The 27,228-nt window shown below is 40.8% G+C and overlaps 1 protein-coding gene and 1 long non-coding RNA gene across 8 annotated transcripts in view; one reads left to right on the top strand and one right to left on the bottom strand.

Moving 5' to 3' along the window:
• Positions 1–27,228, bottom strand: part of LOC133383607 (uncharacterized) — a 93,041-nt gene that overhangs the window by 21,355 nt on the left and 44,458 nt on the right. Inside the window, exon 2 of the long non-coding RNA XR_009762348.1 lies at positions 21,619–21,742. This is a non-coding gene — a long non-coding RNA (uncharacterized LOC133383607). The remainder of the gene's footprint in view (positions 1–21,618; positions 21,743–27,228) is intronic.
• The window catches only part of SEMA6A (semaphorin 6A), a 221,121-nt gene that overhangs the window by 187,738 nt on the left and 6,155 nt on the right, over positions 1–27,228 (top strand). For 6 of the 7 annotated variants that reach the window (XM_061624534.1, XM_061624543.1, XM_061624561.1 and 3 more), the window contains one exon: positions 908–1,072. The exons of the other annotated variant lie outside the window; for it this stretch is intronic. In XM_061624534.1, coding sequence (XP_061480518.1) covers positions 908–1,072 — 165 coding nt within the window. The remainder of the gene's footprint in view (positions 1–907; positions 1,073–27,228) is intronic. 7 annotated transcript variants of the gene reach the window in all.

The raw sequence follows: 27,228 nt of genomic DNA, 5'->3' as shown, positions 1-27,228 counted from the left end.
CCTGTTTTTTTCTTGGGCACAATTCATTATTTATTTATTTTTTACAAATCACCTTGATGTACTGTATGAAACCTGTCCCATATTTTCTGAAATCTTTTCACCCCACATTTCATTTGTTTTTGAAATGAGGTTGTTTGGGACAGAAAAAAAGGAGTGAAGTCACTGGAGAGCTACTGCCAGTCAGAGTGAACAATACTGGGCTAAATGGAGAAATACTCTGACCTGGGTGAGGCACCTTCCTATTCGGCTCTAGAACTTGTGTCCTAGAAAGGCTTATTTATACAGACCCCTCTTTTGTTTCTTTCAAGAGACAGGCGAAGCCATTTTTATTTATATCAGTATTAGGGGTTTACTGTTTTTTATTGCGGCTCCATGCACCAAGCCCAGACGCATCGGTTCTCTCTACCCTAATCAGACAAGCAGAGGAAAACAGTACAAGCCATTCCCCTGATCTTTTTCTTCTTTTGCATATGACTTCTTTTTCTTTACTCATCTTCATTCAGAGTATTCAACTTCCTTGATCAGTACTTTGCTTTTCATAAATACAGTTTCATCATGGAAACATTCAGAAGCTACACATACATCATAATAACTTTTTAACCTTGGCTCCAAGAAGCAAATTTCAGCTAACCCATTTAGCCCCAAAATCAGCGTTTACCAACCTGGTGCCCTCCAAATATTTTGGACTCATCAAACCCATCTGGAAGGCTGCCATAAACTGTCCTGTCACACTCTCAGATGTTGTGTCTCATCTTGCTGAAAACATGTACAACTCTTTGACTTTTAAGAATGTACTTTCCTTCATTGATCCTGAAGGTTCAAATGATATACAAATGCCTTTGGAAATGTTGCTTGTTGCCAGGCTGCTGCTTTTCCCTTTCCCTAACTGTATTTATGATGCAAACAGGACACTCCAGTTCCCTAGTTCCCAGCACCACCACTTCAGACTCTCCAGCCCAACAGGGCTACGATGCTAGGGGGCGCATGCTCGATTGGAAGGATCCAGTGGGCTCATCTGAGAACACAAATCCATATGTGGCCGTCTCATCCCATAACCACCAAGACAAGAAGGGTAAGGCCTTGGAAATCATTCATCCTGTGGTGGTGAGGGAGGGGAGTGACTGCAGTATAACTGCTTCCAGCTGGAGCACAGTAGCATGTAATAAAACTCTTGCCCTATAATTAAAAGCTTATCGCTTGCGCGCACACACACACACACCAAGGCAGAAGCAAAGTAACAAATTTTAAAATTTGGTTCTGGCTGCTCAGTGACTAAGAAAACCATACAGAACAAATGCAAGCATATAAACTTTGAGCATATTTGAAAACAAGATGGGAGAGTTTTAAGCTAGATCAGATGGTGATGATGGTGACAGAAGATGACCCTCAGCTTTACATTGTTCACCATTTTGCCCTTCCAACAGAGTGCATGAAAGCACTTTTGATGTTTAATTCATTTAAGCTGCATGCTCAAACCGCTTAATAGTGTTATGGAAAACCCACTGAAATGAGGAGCACATACAATTCACCAGGAAGCTCCCCTGTGCAAGTCCAATTGACATTAATAACAACTTGCAGTGCTCCAGTTCATTCCAATAGGCCTTGCTTCCTGGTGGATTGTGCGTGAAGAAATGGAGCAAACGAGCCCATGAATGGCTACGGCAGAAATGGCTGTTGCCATTGTGGTTGGGGGTCCTTCTTTATCATCAAAAAGGTACCTATAATGTCAACATTTTGGGTGTTTCTTTGGTAACTCAAATGTTGGCTTTTTATTTTAATTGCAAAGTCACAACTGTGAGCAAATAGCAAGCAAGTTCTTTTAAGTTGTCCAGTAAAAGTCCCACCCCTGTCATATACACTGTCTCAAACAGCTGCTTATAAAGCAGCAGTAACTATTTTCTAATGAAACTTTCATTTTAATTAATCTTTCAAGTGAATGTGGAGGGGGTTTTAATGATTCCAACTTATAGTCCACATCATTGAAAGGGCAGATCCTCAGAACAAGAGAGAGTGGCTATTTTCACATGGGGAGCGATTGCAATCACAAATGTTCAAATCTTGACAGTAGTTGGGTCCGGCTCCTCTAATGCTTCTCAACAGGGAGCATCAGCTTCTGTCTGTACTTTGCTACAGTCAGTACCCTTAATTGCACTGAGAGTTCTACTCTGGTTGAAGTGGCTTGAGCTTGCAGCTAAATGAATTAAACAACAATGTCCTTTAATCTTCTCCGCTGTGGGAAAATTCTTTCTCCAGGGTAGACTTTAGGACAAAATCCACTGCAACGCTGCTACCACACAGCTTCTATTAATTGCAGTGAGACTTATATGGGAATTCCACAGGTAAAGAATAGGGCTGTACAGCAGCAGTGCTCAGATGACAGTTTTGTAGTGAGGAAAGGGCACTTTGGGTCAAGTTTTTGCAGCAGTTCTGAGCCTACTTATCTGGGTGTAAGGCTGCATACACACCATATGTTTAAAGCAAATTTAAAGGACTTGCCTTCCCCCAAAGAATCCTGGGGACTGTAGTTTCCCCCTCAGAGTTCAAATTCAATTCCCAGGCTTCCTTGTGCGAAGTCATGTGCTTTAAATGTATGGTGTGTACATAGCCTAAGTCCCATTGGACTCAATGAGGCATACTTCTGAGTAGACATGTCTAGTAGCAGACATTGACATCTGAGTAGACATTGACATCTGAGTTGCACAGTATGTCCATTGTAATCAACCATTGATTAATTAATCGGTGCAATCCTATTGATGTCTACTCAGACATAATCCCCATGGAGTGCAATAGGACTTACTCCTAGTTCAGTACCCTTGTGTATATATAGGATTGCAGCATGAAACTTTTTAGTTGGTGCTAATTCTAAATGAGGAAAAATTTTAAGTGGTTAATGAAGGGCTCATTTATTTATTCTTGAGGCTTGTCTTGTTATAGTAAATTACTCTAACAGACATTTTGATTTATCAAAGTGTAAGTTGCTACACAGTTCCTTCAGTATCTCAAGAAGAGCATATAAAAGTTGTGTTTGTTTAAAAGATTTACATACTTCCCTTCAGCAGAGCTTCTAGGGTGGTTTACAAAAACAGGATAAAATACAAAAATAAAATTTAACAAATAAAAGCATGTTTTAAAAAAACATTAGAAGGATTAGGAGAATAAAATTATATTTACCTGGTGCTGAAATGATAATGATAATAGTGGTTGGCGCACCTGAATTAAGATCCTCTGAAGTTTACCTCACTACACAGACAGCTTGGTAAGGGAGATGTTCCTCCAATCCTAAACCACATGGGGTTTTAAAGGTAAGCACGAACACTTTAAATTGTGCTTGTACATGGACCAGAAGCAACTAAAATTCTTTAGCACTGACGAGGTATGTTCCCCCTAACCAATCTCAGTCAAGACCCTGGTGGCTGTATTTTGAACTAACTGCAGTTTCTGGGCAGTATTCAAAGACAATAGTCTTTCCTTATAGTTTGACTTAGATACAGACTGATTTATAGTAGTCGATCCTAGTTATTACCAGAGCATGAATAACATTGGTCAGGCTATCCCTGTCCAAGAGAAGGCTGCAGCTGGACACCAGCCTAAGTTGATGAAAGGCTCTCCTTGCCATAGAAGCTGCCTTGGCTTCCAGTGACAAAGTTGGATCTAGAAGTGGTGCAGAGTTTAGACACATGGGCACTTATTGAAAGTTAATCAATTAATTATTTGGTTAAGAGACAGGAGATTAATCAATCAAAAAGTCTTCAACAGTTGATATAGCTAGTTTAAAACATCAGAGATCTTTCAAAGTTAGTAGAGTCTCCTTGTTCTTTGTGGTTTTTACACTTCACTACTACTTTGCACAGCAGTTGACCTAATGGTTAAGCAGGCTACTTTTCGAGCCATATTGCATTCTCCTTCCAAATTTCAAAATATCCCCAGTGTAAAGCTGATGCGTCATGATTGTTTTCACTTGAATCCTCTTAATGACAAGGTTACCAGACAGACTTTATTAGCACTTGACTTGCTTATTTAAATATCACGGATTCTTTGGGGCCTAATTAGGAATATTACCAAAGCTGGAAGCAGTCTGTACATGTTAAAACAGGAGAGAAAAAAAAAACAATGGTGGCAGAGGTGACTGCATGGTTGTTTACCATTATCATATATCTGTGTGCTGTCCCTCCTTCCCTTGCCCACTACAAACTGAGCTGGCAAATTAAAAAAAAAGATTGATATTCCAAATTATTATTATTTGAGGGCAAAGGAAAGAATTGTTATGCAAAAAATTTAAAAGAGTTATGCTTAATCTTCCCTATGTTCACTTTGGTTGTGGATTTATTTTCCTTCACAAAAGTGTTTTTTTTCCCCTTGCCTTATATTTTTATTTTACAAAGTGCTTTCTTAGTGTTATTTTGTGGTCCTGTTATTCCTGTGGAAGGTGCTTTTCCTCTCCTTTTTTTCCCCCTACCCAAAAATGACTTGCTTTTAATTGTACTAATGATTAAGCCACTTTCTGCTTTGTTTGCCACTGACGCCTTGATGATGTCACATCCATATGTTCAGCTTTTAATTCGGTGCAAGCATCTTGGGGGAATATCTTGAGAGGAGATGCAAGAAATGGGGAGGGGGGATATTAAATGGGTTGACTCATGGGAATGTGACATTTGTGTGCACTGCAGCTTTAGTAGCTAAATATACTCCGGAATTGTGGTTTGGAGGAACCTCACAATTCTTGCCAAGATGAAAATGTGGAGAGCAATGCCTATCAAAAAAGCTGTGCATTGACTGACTTCTGGCGTTTTGCATCTTGGTCAATGAAAAATATACTCCAATTATGATGGGGTGGGGAGGAAGTCCCCAACATCCAACAACTCTTCTCCAGCTTTGCTTGGCAACATTTTGCAACTTTTTCTATTGCTCCCCTTTTTTTTCTTTTTTGGTCCTTCTGAATAAATACTTTTCCGGAGTATGTTTCTGTTTCACTTTTGTTTCTTGCTGTGTTTGCCTTGTTAATTTAATTCTGTGTGTTTCTCACCTTTTATGAACGCCAGTATTTCTCACATTGCAATCTAACCCTCCCTTCTGCTGCCATTGTACATAGTCTCTCCCCTGCCCTTTCCCATGATAGAAAATGCTTTCTGTGGAATGTTCCAAGGCTCTACCCTCTTTACTATAAAGTAATCCAGTGCTATATTTAGAGATCACCTACTAACTAAAAGAATATAAACAAAGAAAATAGAGTTATTTTCTCTAGCAGTAACAGGGCCTTGCCTCCTTCATTGCCCTCCTGCCCTTTCTCCCTCTGCCTTTTTTCTTCTTTAAAAATTCCTAATATATTTCAAGTCTTAGATTGATTAGTCAAAACTACCACTCTGTTTTAACTCTTGGTCCTTAGATGTCTAGAACCTCTCATTCTATCCCCTTTAAGTCAAAGTACTGGAAATTAAACCCAGATGTGGCTTCCACTTCATTGTTTTTGCTGACGTTGTTACGTTGTTCCAGTCATTCAGCAGTGGGTTCAGAATGGTTTGTTCCATTTAACTATGCAATCTCACAAGTTAGTTTTAGCAGGCTGTGTGTCACTTTTCTTTGCTCTCAGAAATCAGTTAATGAATAATTATCTCTGATAAAGTAATCCTGGACAGCTGTATTTCCCTTGAGAACACAATGTCAGTTAGTCCTCAACTATGGTTCTTTAGAAAATAACAGAATAACAATGTTTCAGAATAAGCACTGCACCCCAAGTCAGTTCCCACATTCAGCTCTGCTAACTCCTTTCTGCCCACTGCTGTTTGTGAGTTGTTTAACCTCTTGAGCACTGCAACATTGGAGTCTCAAACTCATGCAGTTCCATGATTCCATCTTCAAGTGAAAAATGTTCACAGAAAAAGGAGTAAGATCATGGCTGAGCAGTGATTTGTGGAAATGAGCAAGCAACCAAATGTGCAAACTGACTTTCTGTTTATAGCCACAATATCGTGAGCTGCCTTGAGTGCCCTGGAGAGCTGAACAGTTGGTTATAAATATACAAATGACAATAAATATTACATAGCGTACATCAAATTTAGAAAGCTACTGACTGAAAAAACTTAGTCAAAGCTGTACCATTTATTTTAATAATATTCACAAAGCAGCCATCAAAGGCAACTTGAAACCACACTTCTTTCAACATGCACTACTTGTTACAAAAAGCCGGCTCATTTGTATCTAAAAAAAATATGGAGGGAATGTTGCAACTTACAACATAGCTGTGAATTTCAGCGAGGCTGTAATGCTCAGAAATAAAAAAGATCTGCAAGTGAAGAGCTAATTCAGATGTTCATTCCTCACTTGAAGCTTCCAAAAATGCTTCTTTGTAGTGGCACACCAAACAGGTAACCAAATGTTTGTAATCAGTTTGTCACATAGATTGCCCTAAAAATGTTCTCACTGGCACTAGGAGCCATCCATAATGTGAAACACTATGGTGGAAACCCACCACACACAAGCCTTTTCAGTGACCTCTACTATGCATTGGTGTAACATTTGATTCACCCTAAGTTCCAGGGTGCCATTGGTAAGTAAAGAGAAGGGATATCTCTCATATGACTGTAACTCAATCAGTGTTGATCTAGATTGTTAGATGGCATGCAGAAAATACCTTCATAGCAAACTAGTATCCTCAGACTCCATTGTGCAGCCTAATTCTAGGCATATTTACTCAGAAGTTCCCCAGTGTTCAATGGACTTAATCCACGTGAGCATGCATAGGATTGCAGCCATAGTCCAGATTCTTACTGTACACCAGCCTGTACAGTGCAGGTACCATGGCACCTGAGAAGACCTTCAGTGGTGCCCCCAAGCAGATAGCCCAGAATCTGAGCTTTCATTTTAAAAAAGTAAGTCTCTGGCCTCCCTAGAAAGAAGGTTATGAAGCAAAATGTACAGGTACCATTCTAAGCTATTTATGTGAAATGAGCCGGCCTGGCTGCTCCTGCCTGGTCAGTGTTATTAGCCAATAAGTGAAATCAGAGCTACTGTTCTATCCTCTTTTTTAGTGCACTTTTCCTGCTTCTGTCTTTTTTCTAGTTCTTGGAATCTTCATAGTTTAGCCTTCCTTTTTCCCTATCAACCAGGATGCATCTTTCCTGTGCTCGGGTCACCTGAGAGCAGGTAGTGCCTAGAAGTTATTTTCTGCAAATACTGCTACTCAATAAGTGTGGGTGAGTGTTAAAGACTCCCCCTCTCCCCCCAAAAGGGCAAATGTGAAAACTTTGCAAAGAGGCTCAAGCATGTCTTCTTTGCAGGAGCTAAAGACCAGAGACTTATTAGGAATTCACTGTATAGTTAACTTACAGTACAATGGTATATATGTCTATTCAGGCATAAATATCTGTATTTAATGGGGCTTACTTTAAGGATGGCAGCCTAGGCTTTGGTTTAGGGTTGGCATTGGGGAAAAACAGGGTTCTGTTGTGTTTAACAGCTGTATGACAGAAAGAATTGTACAGGTCAAGCTTTTTCTAGTATGGAAAAACTATGGAATGGTATGGAACAACTTCAGCAAGACCACTCTCTAATTTTGTGTTATGCCATGCCCCCATGGCAGCCATTTTGTGACTGGTGCTCCCACAACTCTCTCCAAATTTTAAATGTGTCCTCTGGTCCAAAAAGGTTGGTGCCTTCTGCTATGCACTATCACTGTGCTCCCAGGGTAAATAATCAGTTTAGAGATTAGTGATTTTTTCTTCTCAAAAGAATTCCTATAGTAATGGGAAGATGAGGCTTTCAAATTTCAGATACGTATCAAAAACAAACAAGATCTTATCAGCTGTACAAATAGGCATGCTTTTCATTTTATTGTTCATTTTTCTAGAGCTCTACTGTGATGATAAAATGAGAGAGCCCCCCCATCCCCACTGTTATAAATGGACAGAAAATTGTATATTCAATTGTTCGTTGTTGTTCATTTATTTTGGATTCTCAATGTGGCAGTGTCCCAATCTACCAGTAGCCACCAGTATAAATCCCCTTGAAAAAGTGGGTGTGTGAGAGTGCAGCTTTTCCCTTGTGCATCTTGTATTCTGTATGCCCCCCACATACTTTATTGCCCTGAGAGATTGGGGTTTTAAATCCTGCAGGAAGCTTACATGAGTAGGAAAGGCTCCCTGCTTCTGGTGTTTTCCCACCAACTTGGGGGGGGATAAAAGGGGCAGCGACGCCAAGACAAAGCTAACCCACTTGTACCCATTCTCCGTCACATGAGGGGTTAGAATGCCTGAATAGGGTTTATATACAGCTTTGAGTTTTATTTTGTTTGCAAAGTCCAAGGAGTCACAAGCACTTTTCTAGGGGTCAGAAGAGAGGAAGGAAGGAAGGGATGGAGATCTGAACACACCAGTGAGAGGAGGACTGATGTTCTTATTGGTGCATCCTGAATTGCTGTCTACTATTAGCTCCCTGTCTCTGCTCCTAACTCAGCTCCGCCATGCTAGAGTGTACTCTAAGCCAAGCTGCACAGGAGGTGCACTGGCAGTGCCAAGGGAGCTAACTGAGCTGCAATAGGAATAAAGCAGGGGCTAAGAAGAGACAGCAGCCAGGTGCTCCTGTTGGAAGATGTATTTGTTTTATGTGGGGAGATCGGTGCACAACGATCAACACACAATCTTGACAGGAATAAGGCTTTGATCCAGTGGCATGGATACCATGATGATTGGAAGTCTTTTATCTGCTGCAGCCTTCATCCGCCTTCACAGCCGTTGTAACATACACATTGCTATCCTCTGCCTGTTCTGCCGTTGAGGACATTCTTGGATCGTTCTTTGTCTGGTTCCTCTCCCTTGACCTTACCGCCATGGGTGACCCTGCTGGGAGTACATGACTCCCGACAGCATTGCTCATAGGGTTCATTGGAACACACAAGCCCACTCACCACTACAAGGTGACGATCCAGCGAGGGGTAACAGCTGTACCATTGGGAGGAGGACAAACATCCTTCTTGCCCTCTTCAACAGCCAAGTGCCAATGAAAACCCCAATTATTTTAGTGTCTTCTGTGTGCTTGGATTTTTGCACTCTTGACTTTAATATTGCTAAATAGATTCAAGAACATTGAAAGAAAAGCCTGTATCACATCTGTTCTTTGAAAAACAACAACATTGTATTAATTCCTCTACTGGCAAATAATTATTTACTATAGATTTCAACAAAATGAATGAACTTACTTGTATCCTTACTTAGGTCAGCTGAATGCCCTACGGCCCACCTAGGCCATGGGGAACTGATAAAGGACCAAATGAAGTTGAAAAGCTATGTCAATCCAAGTAGCAACTGTATAATGAGTTCCATCTTTGGGGGACAGGAAGGAGATCTGTTCCTAAGACACATATGGCTGGAGTCACTCTCATTTTAGTAAACCATTTTGACAACCAACATCAAAAGCAAACCCTTGAGAATGCGACATTAAAGAAAAAGGCAGATTCTCTCCTTTGTTGAGCTGGTTTTACAGCAGTGGATTTCTCACGCTTCAGGCACTGGGGTTTCCAAATAGCATAACAGGGCAGGATTAGCCCTGTCTGTCTCCATTTCCGTTGTTTTCCCCACATCTGGCAGAGGTCTGTGACCAGAACTAAGAAATTTTGTAATTATAATCCAAGTAATATTTCATACATACAGAAATCCTTATTGAGTTGCATGAGGAACCTCATTATTTGAATACATTAAAACCTCCATATCCTCATTTAGATCAAGATATAAATACCTCATTTGAATTTGGTTTGTTGAAATTAATCTGACCTGAATAAAACCCTATAGATTATTCCCCCTTAAGAAATTCTTTGATGAATGACAATCAAATTATTGTAAACATCCTTGTTTATAAATCACTTTATTATTCATGCATGTCACAAAAGTTTTTTTTTTATTGGAGATTTAAGCACAGGGAGAAAGATATTTTTAAAATAAAATGTTCCTATGAGTTAATAGGAAAGGGATTAAAGTGAGATAATGGGAAACCGATGTAAAACGAGATTAAAGCAGTGTTCTTCCAGAGTATGCATAGCAGTGCGGCAAACAAGGTTTTGTTAAGAGATAGATAAGAACAGTGCAGAGAAACAATATCAGAGGAAGTTGAGGAGTAAAGGTTACTGATAAAAGGCCAAAAAGGACTGCCAAATTACCAGACTGTCAGCCACAGATCATTCTATTATAGGGATTCCTGATCCAGATTCAAAGTGTACAGGCTAATAAACATGGGTGAAAATGTTGAGAGGGTTGTTTACAGCAGAAAAATAAAAATGTTAATTTATATTTCAACCACTACCTAACCTCTATATTGCCCTAGGTTTAGTAGATTTTTCGCAACGCAAAACTGTTTCCCAGAAGCAGATTTATTGCATTAATCCAGGGTTAGTTTCATGCTAAGTACATGTATGTGGAAACACCTATAACTTTTATTTTATAAAACTAAGATAAAAATACCTTTGTGATATATCAAAACAATATCAGCACCTAGGTGCACAGAATCATCCAGCTAAACCAAGCATGCTTCCCAATTTACAGATCAGTTTCACACATCTTCCCCCCCGACAAATAGCCAAAGGCATACCATAGAATATCTAGAAACCAGCTCAAATAGTCACACCAGTGACTGACACTTCATATCTTTGATTCAAGTCCCAGCAGCTGGGCAGTGTTTTCATAAAGAATGAACCCAATTGTTAGGATCTATGGATTATAATGGTATTTTGCGGAAATAAGCACATGCAGTAAATGCTAAGCAGTAGCTACATTTCAGCCATGGGTGGGAGCAATTCCCTTTCTTTCAAGCGCCTATTCCTTCATTTAGGGAAACACCGCCCCTTCCCCGCCTCCACAGTTAACATGCTAATGTGCGGGCACAGCAACAAGGAAACGCTCATAGCAATAAATGTACACGCATGTGAGTGCTACAAAGAAAAACAGTCACTTTATTTGTAGCGAGAGCGGAAGTATGTGAACTGTGAGAATCAATCGCGATGGAAAAAGCAGCAAGTTTAATGTGGATCTGGGGTCCCATGTAAACAGGCCCAGTGTGAAATGCTGGAGAAACATGACTCAGGCAAACAAGCACTGGAGTTATTCAGCCAACTGTGGTGAGTGACCAAGATCATACAGACTGTCCGCCGTTTGAGATAAAGGGAGAATTTACTAAGGGTGCAATCCAATACACACTTACCTGGGAGTAAGTCCCATTGAACCCAAATGGAGCTTACTTCTGAGTAGACATATTGGATTGCAGCCTAAGACATCATTTATCCCTATTCCTCCAGCTAATCTTTCCCAAAGTTGGTTTGTTTAAATTACTCTGCAGAAAAGCTAAAGTGAAGTTATTTCCCCAAGTGTACAGTATGTTCACAACACTGAAAACCTCTCCTATACCATACATTGTTCCAGTCAGATATCAGCAAAGTTGCCACTCCTCTAATCTTTCAATAAGAGGAAAGCATACAGAGCTGAATTCAGTTTCCTTTACTCTCCCCACCCCCAAAAATAATTTTATCAGATTATACCTACTTATTTACTTTTATAAAGAGATTTCTACACCACCCTTCACCAAAATGGTCACAGGCTGGTTTACAAAAAAAGAAAATATAAAAGAAAATGCATACTGAGGAAAAGCAGTAAAAATCATTCTCATAAATTACATAAATAGCATAGTTGGCAGCAGTGCTGTGGAGTCGGTACGCCAAACCTTCGACTCCGACTCTTCTATTCTTCTACTGTCCGACTCCGACTCCACCCAAAATTGCTTCCAACTCCACAGCCATGGAAAGGGCTGTAAATGTCTTTTTAAATTGGAAGCTCTCAGAGGAGCATTTTTATTGCTGCCTGAATATGCGCTGATCTTGGCATCACAGCATTTGTCTTCATCTGGGTCCTGTGTCATACACTGACACACAAAATGTTTTCCATCTTGAGTTATGCTGAAATGCTCAACTACAGCTGACTTCATGGGAAGCTTCTTTGACATTTTGAATTTATATTTTAAAAAAATTGTCAATCAAAATTTATTTTGAAGTCGGAGTCCGTACATTTCTACTGACTCCGACTCCACCCAAAATTGCTTCCGACTCCACGACTCCGACTCCAAGCCCTGGTTGACAGCATCATAAAAATGACTTAACCCATTAGCAATTAAAAGGCTACACAAAAAAAGCACGAGTTTTTACCTGGCATCTGAAAGAAAGTAAAGATGGGGCGAGATGCACTTCAGTTGGGAGGTCTTTGCGCAGATGCAAAGCTACCACCAAAAAGGCTCCTACTTCTCTTAGCAACTAGGGAATTGCCATACAGAGAGTCTGCTCTTTGTATGCATGCCTCCACCTAGATTGGACAAACTGTGTTGAACTAAGTGCCATACTGACAACCATACCAGTACTTTCAAATACATTAATATCAGAGGAGCATCTTTGTCAGGACCACAGGGAAGTGAGAATTAACCCTTCCTTTTCCCACTATGGGTCTGAAGAACAGCCCACCTTACCTGCATGCCCTGCTACAAGCCCCAATAGAGAAGCTCCCATTGGTGCTAATAGTAACTTCCCATTTCAGGGCTAATTGTAAGCATGGGGGCAGTTTTCATGGGTAATGCTGGGTACAGGGTTTTCACCCTGATAAAATCCCCCACATGCACACATTTTTACTGTTAATTTTTAAAAAACAAAATGGACATGGTTGCTAAATCACATGCTTAACATGACAACTAGTTTGGCCCCAAGTTCCATTAATTTGTTATACTTATTTTCATATAGGGTGGGGCAGCCAGCATGGTGCCCTCCAAATGTTACTGGACTCCAACTCCCACCTGCTCCAGCCAGCATGGCTAATGATCAGGGATGATTTGAGTTGTAATCCATAAACATCCAGAAAGCATCATGTTGACTACCCCAATATAAGGTCTTTATGGTGGGCATGTTCAAAACCAACAGATTCGACTCCATTTCTCTTAGCAAACAGCCTGTTGCAGCATGCATGTTTCACGTTTTAGAGAAATCCACTTGGCATCTTCCCCTTCTCTTGGAAAGGTTGTTCCAATGCTACATAATATGGAGTCATATGACTAATGTTCTTGAGCAGGTCACTCTCTCTTTGAGCACAGAACTATGGTGAGGTTTCAATAACATTCATTTATTGGTGAAAAAATAACAGGAAAACTGGTTACAAACGGTAACAACCATGCAAACCATTCCTTTGCATGATATCTGAAATGTCTTACATGAACCAATTCAGGTGTCCCAACCTAGTTACCAAGCCTTTATTAGCCTAAATTAAAAGCAAACTAGGGCCAGAACAGATGTGAACTTTTTTGCTTTATTGATTAGTAGCCCCATGGGGTTGCTTTGTAGATCGGGCTCTGGGAAAGGTAGTTAACCCTTTCCTCCCCAAAGATGCTATTAGCTGGAGAGGGAGGAGGAAGAACAGCATCTATACCAGTCTATCCACCCACCCATCCATTGAGGTGATAGCACTGGCAATTTACAAGTAGGAAAGGACATGGGAGAAAACAGTTAAACACTTTCTCCCAGAGCAACACTTCCTCTATAGATCTTCAAAACATCTATCTGGTTTCTAACTGGAAGAACAAAAAGCATGGGGAGATCTTAATTGCTGGTTGCATGTGTCAAACCTAGTTTGACTCTTAGTCACAGCGGAACCAAATCCAAACCAGAAAATTCAGTGATTCGATCTCATGTTTTTAAATCCCATTTTTTTCAAGGAGAGAGAGGGAGATTCATGAGTGCTTAAATCGAAGAGATTTAAAGAGAGCTTCTTCACTATGATGACTTGTATCCATATTATATTAATATTGTTATGTGCATCCCAATCTCTGAGAGGTGAGAGACTTCCAGGGGTTCCAGCGCTTCACCAGGGTTCGGTTTCCTTGGAATGAAGGTGACCAGAGACTGTGGTGTCTTTATAATATATGGTTTTATTTACACATATACTGTATACAACCTAGAGATAAGAAGGAAGGGCTCCCAGCATTAGCACTCCAACAGATCCTGCTTCCCCATTAGGTTTCTAAGGAAGCACCCAAAAGCCATGGCTTTGGATTCAGACAGAGAGACAGTGTGGTTTCTCTGTCCCTTTCCAGCTCTGCATCAAACTAACTGAACACACAGGCTACCTCCAGGCCCTGGCCAGGTGAGCGGGGAGGGCTACCTTCATCTTGGAAGAGGATCATCAGTCCTTGGTTCCTATGGCAACACATCTGCCCTTGACCAAGTCTTTAGGCATGTAGATCGGGTACTTGACAGACCCATTAACTTAACAAATAAACTGGATTGACCAGTTCAGCAGATTCTTTCTCCTACAAATCCCAAACCTACAGGATCACAAGCTTGGAGGGGACCCAAAGACCCAAAGACAGTATCCATACCAAGTCCCCTAATCCTATAACAATATTGACCCCATGGAGCCCAGCTGCAAATAACTGTTTAGACATCCCAGGTCATGCTACTGGGGTACCATGGCAGGAGAACAAATCTGGGGAAAGAAAATAACTTGCTTATTCATATTTAAAACCCTTTAACAGCTATAATCACATAAAAAGAATTGTTGGGCATATTTATGATGTTAAATTACTGATGGCTTACACTTAAATGGCAATATTTTTTAAAGAATGGCATTTTTAAAAGACATTTGAATAATTCATCTTGTTAGGTGTTTATGGAATGTATAGCATCAGAGATTGCATTACTTAATCAGTGCTTGTAAGAATTTTATGACAATTTAAATTCTGGTGGTCCCTAATTAAGAGCTGTATTCATTTTCTGTAAATTCTAAATGCAGTGTCATAATTTAGAATTGTTTTAGGATATCTGAAATCTCAAGGCTTCTCCTGATTAAAGTTTTCTAAAGATCAAAATAGGATTTCTTCACCTATTCTTTGATCCCTTAATATAGCCAAAATAAGCCAAAGAAAACTATTTGCAAGTATCGGTTTTTGTTCTGTCTTTTAAGCAATATTGGACAAGCAGTCAGTTGCTTAATGACCAGGAAATTGCGCTAACAATAAGAGCAACAAATTTCATCCAGTTTCATCCTGTTATGCAGTCATCTTATGCTGTTTCTCACAAAATTAATTGGGGGATATCTTACGTTTGACTGTTTTAGTACTGTTGTAAGATATATTTGCATCCTGATCCTAGCAAATAAATGATAAGGCTGCAACTGCACTATATCACAATATCAACTCATGATGAGTGAATACAGATGACCACATACCACAGTGCATGTAACCACTTGACAAGCTGGTTGTCTGCATTGCCCTGCCTAATGGTAAGGAGAATTTTATCAGAGATGCCTGGTTCAGGTACAAAAATAATAGAAAAAAAGCATTAGCAGGATAAAGCATAGTACCAGTTTACCAAATGGCAGCATGTATATTGTGGTATGTTATCACTTGCCAAATAGCTGTGTAGTGTCTCTGTATTCACCTGCTATCTGTGATCTATCCAAAAGGCTTTCATGGCACTGTGGAACAATCCATGACATCCTGATGAGATTGCAGTGACATTATTTCTTGTACACAGATTAAGGATTAAGAAAGTGACTAGAAAAAACCAATAGGGCTCCATCATCTTACAAAATGTAAGCCCATTTTTTTCATTCCAAAACACACAGCAAAGGATTAATGAATGGGGATATTTATTTATTTATTTTTATCCTTCAGTGTCAGGGTGGAGGCTGGCGCCCCACTAAAATGTGTTTTGCATTCTAATCCTCACACTCTCCTTGGGATTCTCACCCATCAGGGGCAACAAAAACTGTATTCTTGCGAGGATATTCCCCTTCCCCCAGGGCTAGGATATTATCCCTGACTTTTGAAATCCAGAATGTGGGCAGGGACCAACAGAAGCGCCTTTGCTATTTATCTCTAGCTTAGAGCTGGTGAAGGTAGGAGAAGCATGCAGTTTCCCTTTGCCTCTTGACCTGGAGCTCCAGCTGCCCCACAGGCACAGAAACAAGCCTCAGCACATTCACTATCCCTCTGCCTTTTGCTGTTGATCAGCAATAGTGGAGACTTTGGCTGCCTTCACCAGGCAGTTGGAACTCCAGCTTTCTGGCTGGTACAGAGACAGGTTTCTACCCCTCTCTACTAGGGATGTAGTGGTGCAGGGTCTCAGGGGGTCTTAGACCCTTTACTTTTTGGGGGAGCCAGGTCCCAGCAGAGTCCCTATGTCTCCAGCATCCTATGAGCCAATCAGCATGAAAAGAGAGTGTGTTGGCCACTGAGAAGAGTCTTCTGACACACTTCCTTGTCCTTTCCTGCTGATTGAAATCAATCAGAATGAAAGGAGGTGAGTCAGTCACTGTGAAGACTCTTCTCAGTAGTGAACACACTCCCCTTTCATGCTGATTGGCTCCTAGGGACATCTGTTGTTGGGAAGAAGTTGCACATCAGAAGAACTGAGGTGTGTGGAGATGATAACAGAGAGCAAGTGAGTGAGAGAGGCTGTGAGGGGCCGTGGCATGACTATCATGAAGGGACCCTGCACTTCTGAATTTGTCACTACACTACTGTTCTGTACAACAGGGATGGGAAGCCTGTGTCCTCCCAGATGTTGTTGGATGACAGCTCCCATAACCCTTGACCAATGATATCTGGAGTGCAAAAGATTCACCATCCCTGCTCTACAGCTTGCAGCCAGAGATACTTAGTTTGGCTCTGTGCTAGCATTCAACAAGTGTAGAGCTAAAACAAATTGGAGGCTTCAATCCATGTTTGGGCTGGGAAGGCGGTGGGGATCGTCCTTCCCCCTCTATAACTTCAGTGGTGGGAGGAAATCTTGGACTCATCTCGCTCATCAGAGCATGGCTGCCCATAGCAAGGGAGCTGAGCAAGATTGTCAATCCTGACACTCTTTAAAAATATTTCTGTCTCGGACAAGATATTAAAGTTCTGCAAACAGCACTCTTCAGATGGTGAACCCATATAGAAAGCAAGTGGGATCATGGCAGTAAGCCTCAACTCCAGCCTGGGCACTTTTGCTCAGCATTCTCTGTGCTCCCCATGAGCATACAAACTATGTGCTCATGAGGACCTTTACAGATGGACAAAGTGCATAGGGTCAACAAGTATAGGGGCGGAGGCAGGCTTTGCTTCCAACCTATGCATATTCAACATCTGACACAAGCCTGAGTGCATACACTTACTTTTGTAGGGTTAATCACATGGAAGCTCATTTCAGACTTTGAAACTAATACCAGTAAGTTAAAAAGGTTGGGGTTAACATCCTATGCCATCTACGCTTGTTGAGCCCACCCTGTAGAACACCTGCAAACAGCAAGACAGTCCAGTGGATGCAAATAGGTTGAGGACAGGGCTTGCCACCACAGTCTCATCTCCCTTGTGCATGTTCATTGTCCAGTACACGCAATCATACTGTGAACAGTGCTAAATGCTACTTTTCAGATAAAGTACACAAAAGCCTATTGCACATATTCATCTGCTGCTTCACCCCTCTGTGGTCTGGGGGTATTTTTGTGCCAAGCTGTAGAATGGCCTCTAATATTTATCACTCATTTTTGCCCACTTTCTCTTTGGACACATTCAAACAGCTTCAACTATGGGGAGAAATGTATGAGATAAAATACATTATACATATCAATGTCATTAGCTACTCCAGTAGCACAAGACTGACAAAAGCCCTGGCAAATTATGTCCCTCTAGCCTGACTCCAACTCATATATACCATCCAATCAGGCTTTGTTCCAGAGATGGCCACAGTTCAAAGTATTTGCCAAACACAAACATCTCATTAAAAAAGCAAACTGCAGTATTACTGACTGACACTAGACTCAGGAAAGGCATTTGAGCAATCTTCTAGCAAAAGTGTAGAAATTTAATTTCTGGCTTTATCTGCTAGCTTCTACTCCATTGTTGTTCTATGCATATAGACCCTCTCATGGTGGCACAAAACAATTGTATCCTTTGTCACCAGCCTTTTAAAAGTCTTCTGAGATTTAAGAGCTCACTACTCAGATTAAACATACACATTACCAACACACTACTACCAAGACAACGTCTAGGGTTTCCCTCCATAAAACATTCATGTCCATTCAGAGCATTATTGCAAAATTTGTAGAGGCTTCCAACGTCATTTTCCATGTTTGCTTAAATATGGGTGTCAGAAGACATGCCTTAGACACAGTATCAGCAGGACTCAGATTAATTTTTCATGCTAGTGGTCCTCTTAGAGTCATATACTCCTAGATACAGCTTTTACCCTGATTAACCCCCCCTCCCCGTGCTGTATCTGAAAACTAAATTCTTTATGCTGACACCTTTAAAATGTGGCACAATCATTTTGCAGGCTTATCATTGCGTTTGGCTGAGATTCACTAGTGAAAATGACTTAACAGGATTTCCAGAATTAAAGAACCCTAGGCCACTTATTTACGCCAAGGCAAGTTACCCTATTTTGGGATAGCACAACAGGCAACAATTATTCCATTCAGTTTGCCATCATCCAAGCCAGAACTCTGTGCTGCAATATTTTTTATTTATTTAATTTGATTTATATACCACCCTTCCTCCCAGCAGGAGCCCAGAGCGGCAAACAGAAATGCTAAAAACACTTTAAAACATCATAAAAAGACCCTAAAATACATCAAAACAAAACAACATCAAAAACACTTTTAAAAAGCTTTAAAAACATATTTTAAAAAAGGGTTAAAAACATTATTAAAGAAAAGATATTAAAAGCAATTCTAACATATTAAAAGCAATATGAACTAGTAAAGGGATCAGATACCTCTACAGCCAGTTATATAAACTGTTAATTAATTGATTAGAATATCTCATTTAAGACTCATAAATTATTCAATAAAATGATAGTATTTTTTTCAGGCTCCCCAAGTACTATAGAGTTTGTGGCCAGTCACTGCCTCTCAGCAGAGGAAGGCAATGGTAAATCTCCTCTGAATACCGCTTACCATGAAAATCCTATTCACAGGGTCGCCACAAGCCGGAATCGACTTGAAGGCAGTCCATTTCCATTTCGCCTTAGAAGCAAGTTAACCTCTCAGCACCCGTTTGCTATCTATCTCCAAACACACAATAAATGCTCTCAATAGCACATTCTGTGTATTTGATGTTCTACTATTAGGACTGCATCCATCTCTCATCATTAACGCCTATAAATCACACATTTTGAAATGGAGAGGACTAATTCCAAGAGCCAAGGTCTACATTTCAGCATTCTTTTTTTGACAGCTTATTAGCACTTTTCCAAAAATCTCAGAGGATATTCTGCATAGGGCACATGCTTATTAATTAACTACCTGAGATATTTAATCAAGGGTTGGATAATTAGTTCAACCTGTTCTCATTTTGTTTGGCACAGTGTGATGTAGGAGAAACAATATAAAGATATTTTAAAGATATTTATTTATTGCACTCTGTCAATCCTTACACAGTCATAGCTCCATGTGGATTCATATTCCTTTGTGTCACCTCGTAAGCAGGGAGCAAAGGCAGGCATGAACTGACATTGCCATTTTAAACCATGGAGATTTGTATCTTCCTCTGACCTTCTGTTTCTTGCTCATGTCTACACACCTGGCATTCACTCTACATCAAGTTCACAGTTTCTTACTTCCATTTTCATGCTACAGCATCCACCAAGGGAAACTATCGCCTATCCATTCACGATAGTAACCTGTTACTAACATAAAATTCTGTTTTTAAAAGACTATTGGCATGAAATAAAAAAATGCTGTGCCCTAAAATGTTAAGCCAAACGGTGGGGAATCCATGCTACTTTCCTGTCAGGATTGTTAACTTGAGATGTTGCCAGTGATTTTAGAGATCTAAAGCAAATCAGCTTTTTTTGACTTTCAGCTTGTGTGACATCCCCCCCTCCCCAAGAGATGGCTCACAGACAGGACAGGAGAGGGTTCTCTTATTTTTAATATGTATAGGAACCCAGAATTCACAATAGCATTTATTACATTTGCAATAGGGCCTTGGTTGTGGCATCCCTTTGTTTTTTTGCCATCAGAGAAATAACAATAATTGAAATGGGACCCATGAAGATTAAAGATTGACTGCAATTAGCCAGGAACCCTGAAGTAAGCTATATTCTTGTGAGCATATATAAATCAAATGTAGCCCAGCTGCTTTGAGCTTTTCCAAAGTAAACAGCTGGATGTATTTTACCTCATCCCAAGCGTAGCAGAAAGGCCCTAAAGTGTATGTAAAGCTTTAACAGAACTACAGCACAGGATTAAGAGTTGAAAGGTATTTGCATCTTAAGAAGCAAAGCATCCTCAAGTGTAACTCTGTAAAAGAACAAGCTAGACATTTTATGTTTTCCTGAATGTGTTTTGAGGCTCACACAATTTCTTTTCATTTAAGCATTTCTTGGTTTTAACTTTCATTACAGGGCAGGCTATTTTCAATTCAGACATTTAGAAAGTCCCAACTTTTGGGGTGGGTGGGGAGGAGAGACAAGAGAGCAGGGAAGCTTGAATTCACATGCAAGCTTCCTGACATGAAATAATGGAATACATGGCTGGAGGAAACACTGAAAGCTACAGTCACTGAGTTTAAGAAATGATGTGATAGAATCTATAGTTAATCTACAAGGATGAATTCTAGCAATAAGCCTATAAGAGTAAAATCCTTGTCACCAAACCTTAATGAATATGAGGTAATAGCTAACATTAGCCATACTCAGAGTTGGGCCTATGGGTCTACCCTGAGTATGACTAACATTGGGTATCATTGATGAATTCAAAGGTGTTTCCCCCCCATTTTTAAAAATAGGATTGATAAAATTGAAGCCATAGACCGCAAAAGAAGCTAAGTTCTGCTGATTCTGGAGGTGGTGGAAATGGATGTGGGCTGCTTCCCACCCAACCACAGTGGGCATAATTTCAATATGCAAAGCTCAAAATAGCTGCCACGCTCACTGCATTTACAACTGATGGCCTGCCTCCTCACCACAGCACATTTAGTCATTGAAACTTTATATCCCAATTAGCAGTTTCCTCTTCATTCCTTCCAATAATCACATCATATTTCATTTACCGAGCCTTGCTCCCATTTCCATCTATGCTAGCATTGGGGGGGGGAGGCATTTTATTGCATTGCCATCTTGTTCACATTACATTAGAAAACAAGAATACGATGACAGATTCCTGCTGAGGAAACCACATTGTGCTCTCCATTTCCCATTCACTGTGGCCACTGGATTGCTGTAGCTTTGAAGACAAAAAGTTTGCTGTTAGTAAATGCTGTGAGTTTTTAAGAAGAGGCACCTTTTGGCATACACTTGGCCGGCAGGTTTGAGCTTTGTACTAAATGTAATCAAAAATATTCTGCCCGGATTGGAACACAGAGGACAACATTCAGTTCCAATAGCAATCCTGAAATTCCACTTCAGATGTGTCCCTCATTTCCATAGAATAATCTTTCCCAACCTAGTGTCCTCCAGATGTTTTGGACCGCAGCTCCCTTCTGGAGGGTATCAGATTGAAGAAGATTGCAATAGATTAGCCCTATTTTCTGTTATCTGTCCCTGGAGAATCACTCTCCCTGTTTTTGCATTTGCAGAGACAAGTACAACCTGCAAGAAAAATGCTGCGATGTATTCTCACCTACCTAGAGTGGGTCATACCACGAAGCCATGCCATCCTCGAGGATGCTATAAATCAGGGGAGGGCACAAGGAGAGGTGGATTTTCTGGTAGATCTCTGGGTGATTTCCAGTAGATTGGCAACAGTTCCTGGCAGCAACAATAAAATGAAATTTTCAACCTAAATTGGGCTGCTGAATTGTAGAAAGCTTAGAATGACTAGGAGTGGACGTGTGTGTGCTCAGTTCAGTTCTGGTACTGAAAACAACCCCCTAGGTTCAGAGTCACCCTGTTGTTCCATGCTAACTGCAACTGCACTCGCATGACATACTCAGCCAAACCTCGGCTTAGCGAGAGCTTTTGGGCTGCTAGCAGCCCCTTTGCTCCTCCATGGTCCTTTCTGCTGTCACACCATGCTGAGCTAAACCAAGGTTTGGATTAGCATGCCATCCAAATTCGTTAAGTTCACTAATCACTGCTGTAACCAAGAACAAACCATGGTGACAGCTCATGGTTAGTGATGAGACAGCTTAACCACAAGTCCCAGTTTGGACAACACACTATTTATTGTTATTTATTATTTGATTTATATCCCACCCTTCCTCCCAGCAGGAGCCCAGGGCAGCAAACAGAAGCGCTAAAAACACTTTAAAACATCATAAAAACAGACCTTAAAATACATTAAAACAAAATGTTACAAATATATTTTTTAAAAAGCTTTAAAAACATCTTTTAAAAAAGGGTTAAAAACATTATTAAAAAAACATTAACAAGCAATTCTAATACAGACGCAGACTGAGATAGGTCTCAACCTAAAAGGCTTGTTGAAAGAGGAAAGTCTTCAGTAGGCACTGAAAAGATAACAGAGATGGTGCCTGCCTAATATTTAAGGGGAAGGAATTCTACAGGGTAGGTGCCGTTACACTAAAGGTCCTTTTCCTCTGTTGTGCAGAATGGGCCTCCTGATAAGATGGTATCTACAGGAGACCCTCATCTGCAGAGCGCAGTGATCGACTGGGTATATAAGAGAAAAGATGGTCTTTCAGGTATCCTGGTCCCAAGCTGTATAGGGCTTTGTACACCAAAACTAGAACCTTGAATTTGGCCCAGTAGCAAATGGGCAGCCAGTGCAATTCTTTCAGCAGCGGGGTGACATGTTGGCGATACCCTGCCCCAGTGAGCAGTCTCGCCACCGCATTTTGCACTAGCTGCAGCTTCCGGACCAACCTCAAGGGCAGCCCCACATAGAGCACATTACAGTAATCCAGCCTGGAGGTTACCAGTGCATGGACAACAGTGGTCAGGGTAAGCCAGACTTTGACTTAACTGCGCCACCATGCTGAGTGAGGTCGGAGTAAAGCAGCTGCAATCTCTCCAGGAGCCTGACCACATAGTCTCACTAAACCAAGGTTTTGCTTAGCATGTCATGCAAACATAGTTTGTATGTCTTTTCTATCTGGCTCTGGGTGTTAGATCTTGGGGTTCTACTAAAAGACAAAGTAGATCCGGGAAGCCTGAAGTCTGCCCACTATATGCTATAAGGAACTCAACTGACACTCACTATTCCATGGCTACTGAGCATGCTCAATTCTCATTGGGCTGTTGGGGGAGTTTCCCCTATAAATTTTGTGCTCTTGTTTTTATTTTAAAGATATTTTGTACTTCAGTAAACCTTGGGTTCCCCCAAGTATGCTGATACCCCTCTGTTGTTCCTCAGTGGTCTCATTTTGGCTCCATTTCTTTCAGTGCTCCCCACCTTAGTTCACTTTTAGAGGGAGTGATACTGGAAATGTCTTTTTAAAACTTCTGAAAATGAGTGCATGGATTGTCATGGTGAAAGCAGAGATGTGTATTCCTATCGAAAATGTCAATGAGTAGCTTTTGAGTATAGCTATCCTATTACAGGTACAGCCAGATCTATTGTGAGATTTAACAGTCCATTAAACATTCAAACCTTGTACAGGGAGGAGACTGTAACGGTCAATTTACTTACAAACACATATCCTGCTTCAATATGCCTGTATTGAACAGGCTGTGGTGGTGTAAATTAATACACCATATGGCAGGAGTATGGGTAGGGATCTCTGATGCGAGTCAATGGGTGGTAATAAGTCTACAAGAATATCCCTATTTTCATCTGTGAAATGTTGAAGGGATGCCATAATGCCACAAAGACAGGCCTGTTTGTTTTCATTCATCAGTGAATGATCCATAGCAAGGAATTCGACTAGAGGTCCAGACTTGCCTTCCCCATCTAACCTACTCCAGAATCTATTTTTAGAGAGCTCAAAGGCTTCCTTTGGTGTTTTGTCATCTCTAGCTGTGATTACAGACAAGACAAACTCAGGTTTGTAACTGCATGTGTTAAAAAGAAAAAAACCAGCCTTTTTGTAAAGGCCACAGTCATTGGGGTCTCTTTCTGCAGATGTAAGCCAGTACTTCACTGTGGGAACAGTCACATGCATCACAATATATCTCACAGCATTTTTGGAACAGCAAAAAGATAGAAATTCTACTGAGTGTAGCCATGGAAAAAGCTGTGTTATTTTAGAACTCTTTATGGTTACAGAGACTGTATATGATGGTAGCACCAGTTTATTTCCTTGGGGTTGGGAACACTCACAACTTAGAATCAACCTATGCAGGGTGATTTCAGACTTTTCTGGGTCTGGTGATCTCCTATGTATGACAATACCAGAACAGATTTTGGAAATGTACACAACTTGCAACTGAGCAGGAGACGTTCATAGAAAGAGGCAGTATCATTCCCTTTATTTTTGATATTTACGCCATGCATGTTGATCTTTATGCAGCCAAAACATCACCACCACCACCCCACACACACACAAAAGACTGGGGTATCAGCAGACACCAAGGTTTACAGAAGAACAAAAAAATAGGGGGGAACTAAGTGGGAGTACTCCAGAACACAGTCCAGTGAGCACTGAGTGTGCTCAGTGGTTGTGGAATAATGATGGTTGGGGAGGGGATCGCACAATCAGGAATGGAGTGGAGTGGTTGCTATCTGGAACAGCAGCACATCACAGTGGAACATTTTGTTGCAGGTCCCACTTGTAACTGAATACCATATTTTTAGGAACAAACAGGAGGGGGTGGCCATTGCCTCTAAAGCCTTGGTTGGCCATTGCTGGAAACAGAATCTTGGATTAAATGAACCTTTGCTGATCCAGCCAGGCCCTTATTCTGTTGATATGAAATTGTGTGCACAACTCAGCCATTCACACATATAACTGTACATATAAGTCATTCACCTGCTTTCTCTTTTCCTTCTACCCTTTATTTATTTATTTATTTATTTATTAGATTTATATCCTGCCCTTCCTGTTAGTAGGAGCCCAGGATGGCAAAGAATATTCCTATTTAATGGTTAATGAAATCATTGCAAATATCATGCACATTTCATATACAAATTTCTTCACACAAATATGCACCATCCCAAAATTTGATTTTGATCATCATCAAAAGTAGCCCATTAACATCTACACTGTCTTCTAGTTGTAGAACTGTAACCCTTGCCATTATTAACAGGTACATTAGATAACTCTTGGGCTATCTTCCAGAAACCATTTTCCCCTCTCTCAGAACGATCCTTGAAAATCATCGGAGGCTTTTCTCCAGGTGCCCCTCTGAAAGAGGTCCGGAGGGTGACAACAAGGCAGAGGGCCTTTTCACTTGTGGCTCCCTGTCTATGGAATGCTCTCCTCAGCAAGGCCTACCTGGCACCAACATTCAGATCCTTTTGGTGCCAGGTATTTGTTCTCCCAAGCTTTTGAGGGATTGTAATCATCATGATTATTGCTGTTTAGAGTGGGGAGGATACAGTTTTGTTACTGTATTGTTAAACTTGATGGTTATTTTTTTAATGGTGTATGTAAGTCACCTAGAGATATTTTATCTTCAGCCACAAATAAACAACAACTGATTCAACAATTAGGCAGGGATGTAGTATAGTTGTAAGGCATGTTCCATCTCACTATGCACATGGTGCATTGCCAGTTTGGATCACAGGAGGCAGCCTTATACTGAGTCAGACCATTGGTCCCCATCTAGCTCAGTATTGTCTACATTGTCTGGCAGTGGCTGTCCAAGGTTTCAGACTGGTAACATTCCAAGCCCTATCTGGAGATGCCAGGGACTGAACTTGAGAACTTCTGCATGCAAAGAAGATGCTCTACAACTGAGCATCAGCTACTACATGTAAGTGGGCTGGCAGAGCCATCCTAACTGTAGCTACTATAGTTATGCCAGCCTAAGTTACCCCTATTTCAAACTCTCGGCAGATGAATGTGGGCCTGACTGTTGAGGATTTGGCCCTAGGTTACATGACTGAGCTGAATGTTTGGAATAGGTGTAAGTCTGTCCTTGCCCCAACCTCCCTCCAGTCCATCCCCAAAACGCCCCCTTTTTTAGACTTATGCCAGCATACATTATTCCAGTTTATGTTCCACCGGCTATGCCTCAGCTGAGCTGGGGTGAGGGACTTATGCAGGCAGGGGGAAGCCCAAGATCCATGTAACCTGAACATTCTCATCCTGACGGATCTTGGGTTTTGATTGCGCTGTAAAGTACCTAGCATGTCTGAACTGAAAGGATCCAAAGCACTGCAACAAGAGACCCAGTCGCTGAGATTGGATTGATCTGGATACAGTTTCCAGGCTTTCAGGCAGGAGTCTTTCCCAGCCCTAACTGGAGGTGCGAGGGATTGAACCTGGGATCTTCTGCATGCAAGGCAGATGCTTTACCCTTGAGCTACAGCCCTTCGCCTCATATCAGAAGGGCTTCATGTCAAAATCTCCTTTCATGCTGAAAGCTTGTACATTAAAGAGGAGAATTCTAGTCTAGACTTATCCCTGGTGTATAACCTTTTGACATTCAGAGAAGTTTTAACATGAAAGTCCCTTGCAATAAGCAACCCTCCATTATGTAGAGGTACATGCCCACATGCCAAATGAGGGCATTTACATTAGTTTTTCAACTGTCCTTGCTGTTCAGTCCTATATGAAATTATTAGTTGCTCATTGCAGGGCAATAATTTCCACGCAAAACTAATTTCATAATTTCAGAAAGCATTTAAGTTGAAAAAACAAAGTTCCTGCTCTGAATGCAAATATGCTATGTATGCATACATACTCTCGTTATAAAAGGACAACAAATCAATCACAGCTAAGCAGTAATTCCAGAGGGTTGCTTATCAAAGTTTTCCATGAGGCTGGAGCTCAGTTGCCATATTATTTGGAGATAGTTTGCATGCAAACTACATTAAAACATGATTGCAATTTATTCTATGAACTGATCTGTATCTTCTATAAAGCCTTGTTATGCAGTACAACCAATCTCATTGGGTCTCTGCTGCAATAGTAGTAGTTTTACATTTAATTATAACAATATTATGTTTTTAATACACCTGTATTCAGATGGTCCCTAAAATTTGGTAGGAATTTAGAACATTTTAAAGCAATATTTTTGTATCCATCTATGGTGTAACAATTCTGGTTCTTGATTACCTCACCCTGGTTCAACTGTTTAGCTAGGGATAGCTCTGAAATAGAATGACGGGGATTCAGTGCAAGTCCCACCATCACACAGATAGCTTCTAAACACCTGATCACATGCAA

The sequence above is a fragment of the Rhineura floridana genome, chromosome 1, assembly GCF_030035675.1.
Source record: "Rhineura floridana isolate rRhiFlo1 chromosome 1, rRhiFlo1.hap2, whole genome shotgun sequence".
NCBI classification, from domain to species: domain Eukaryota; kingdom Metazoa; phylum Chordata; class Lepidosauria; order Squamata; family Rhineuridae; genus Rhineura; species Rhineura floridana.
This window is presented reverse-complemented; position numbering and strand designations above follow the sequence as displayed.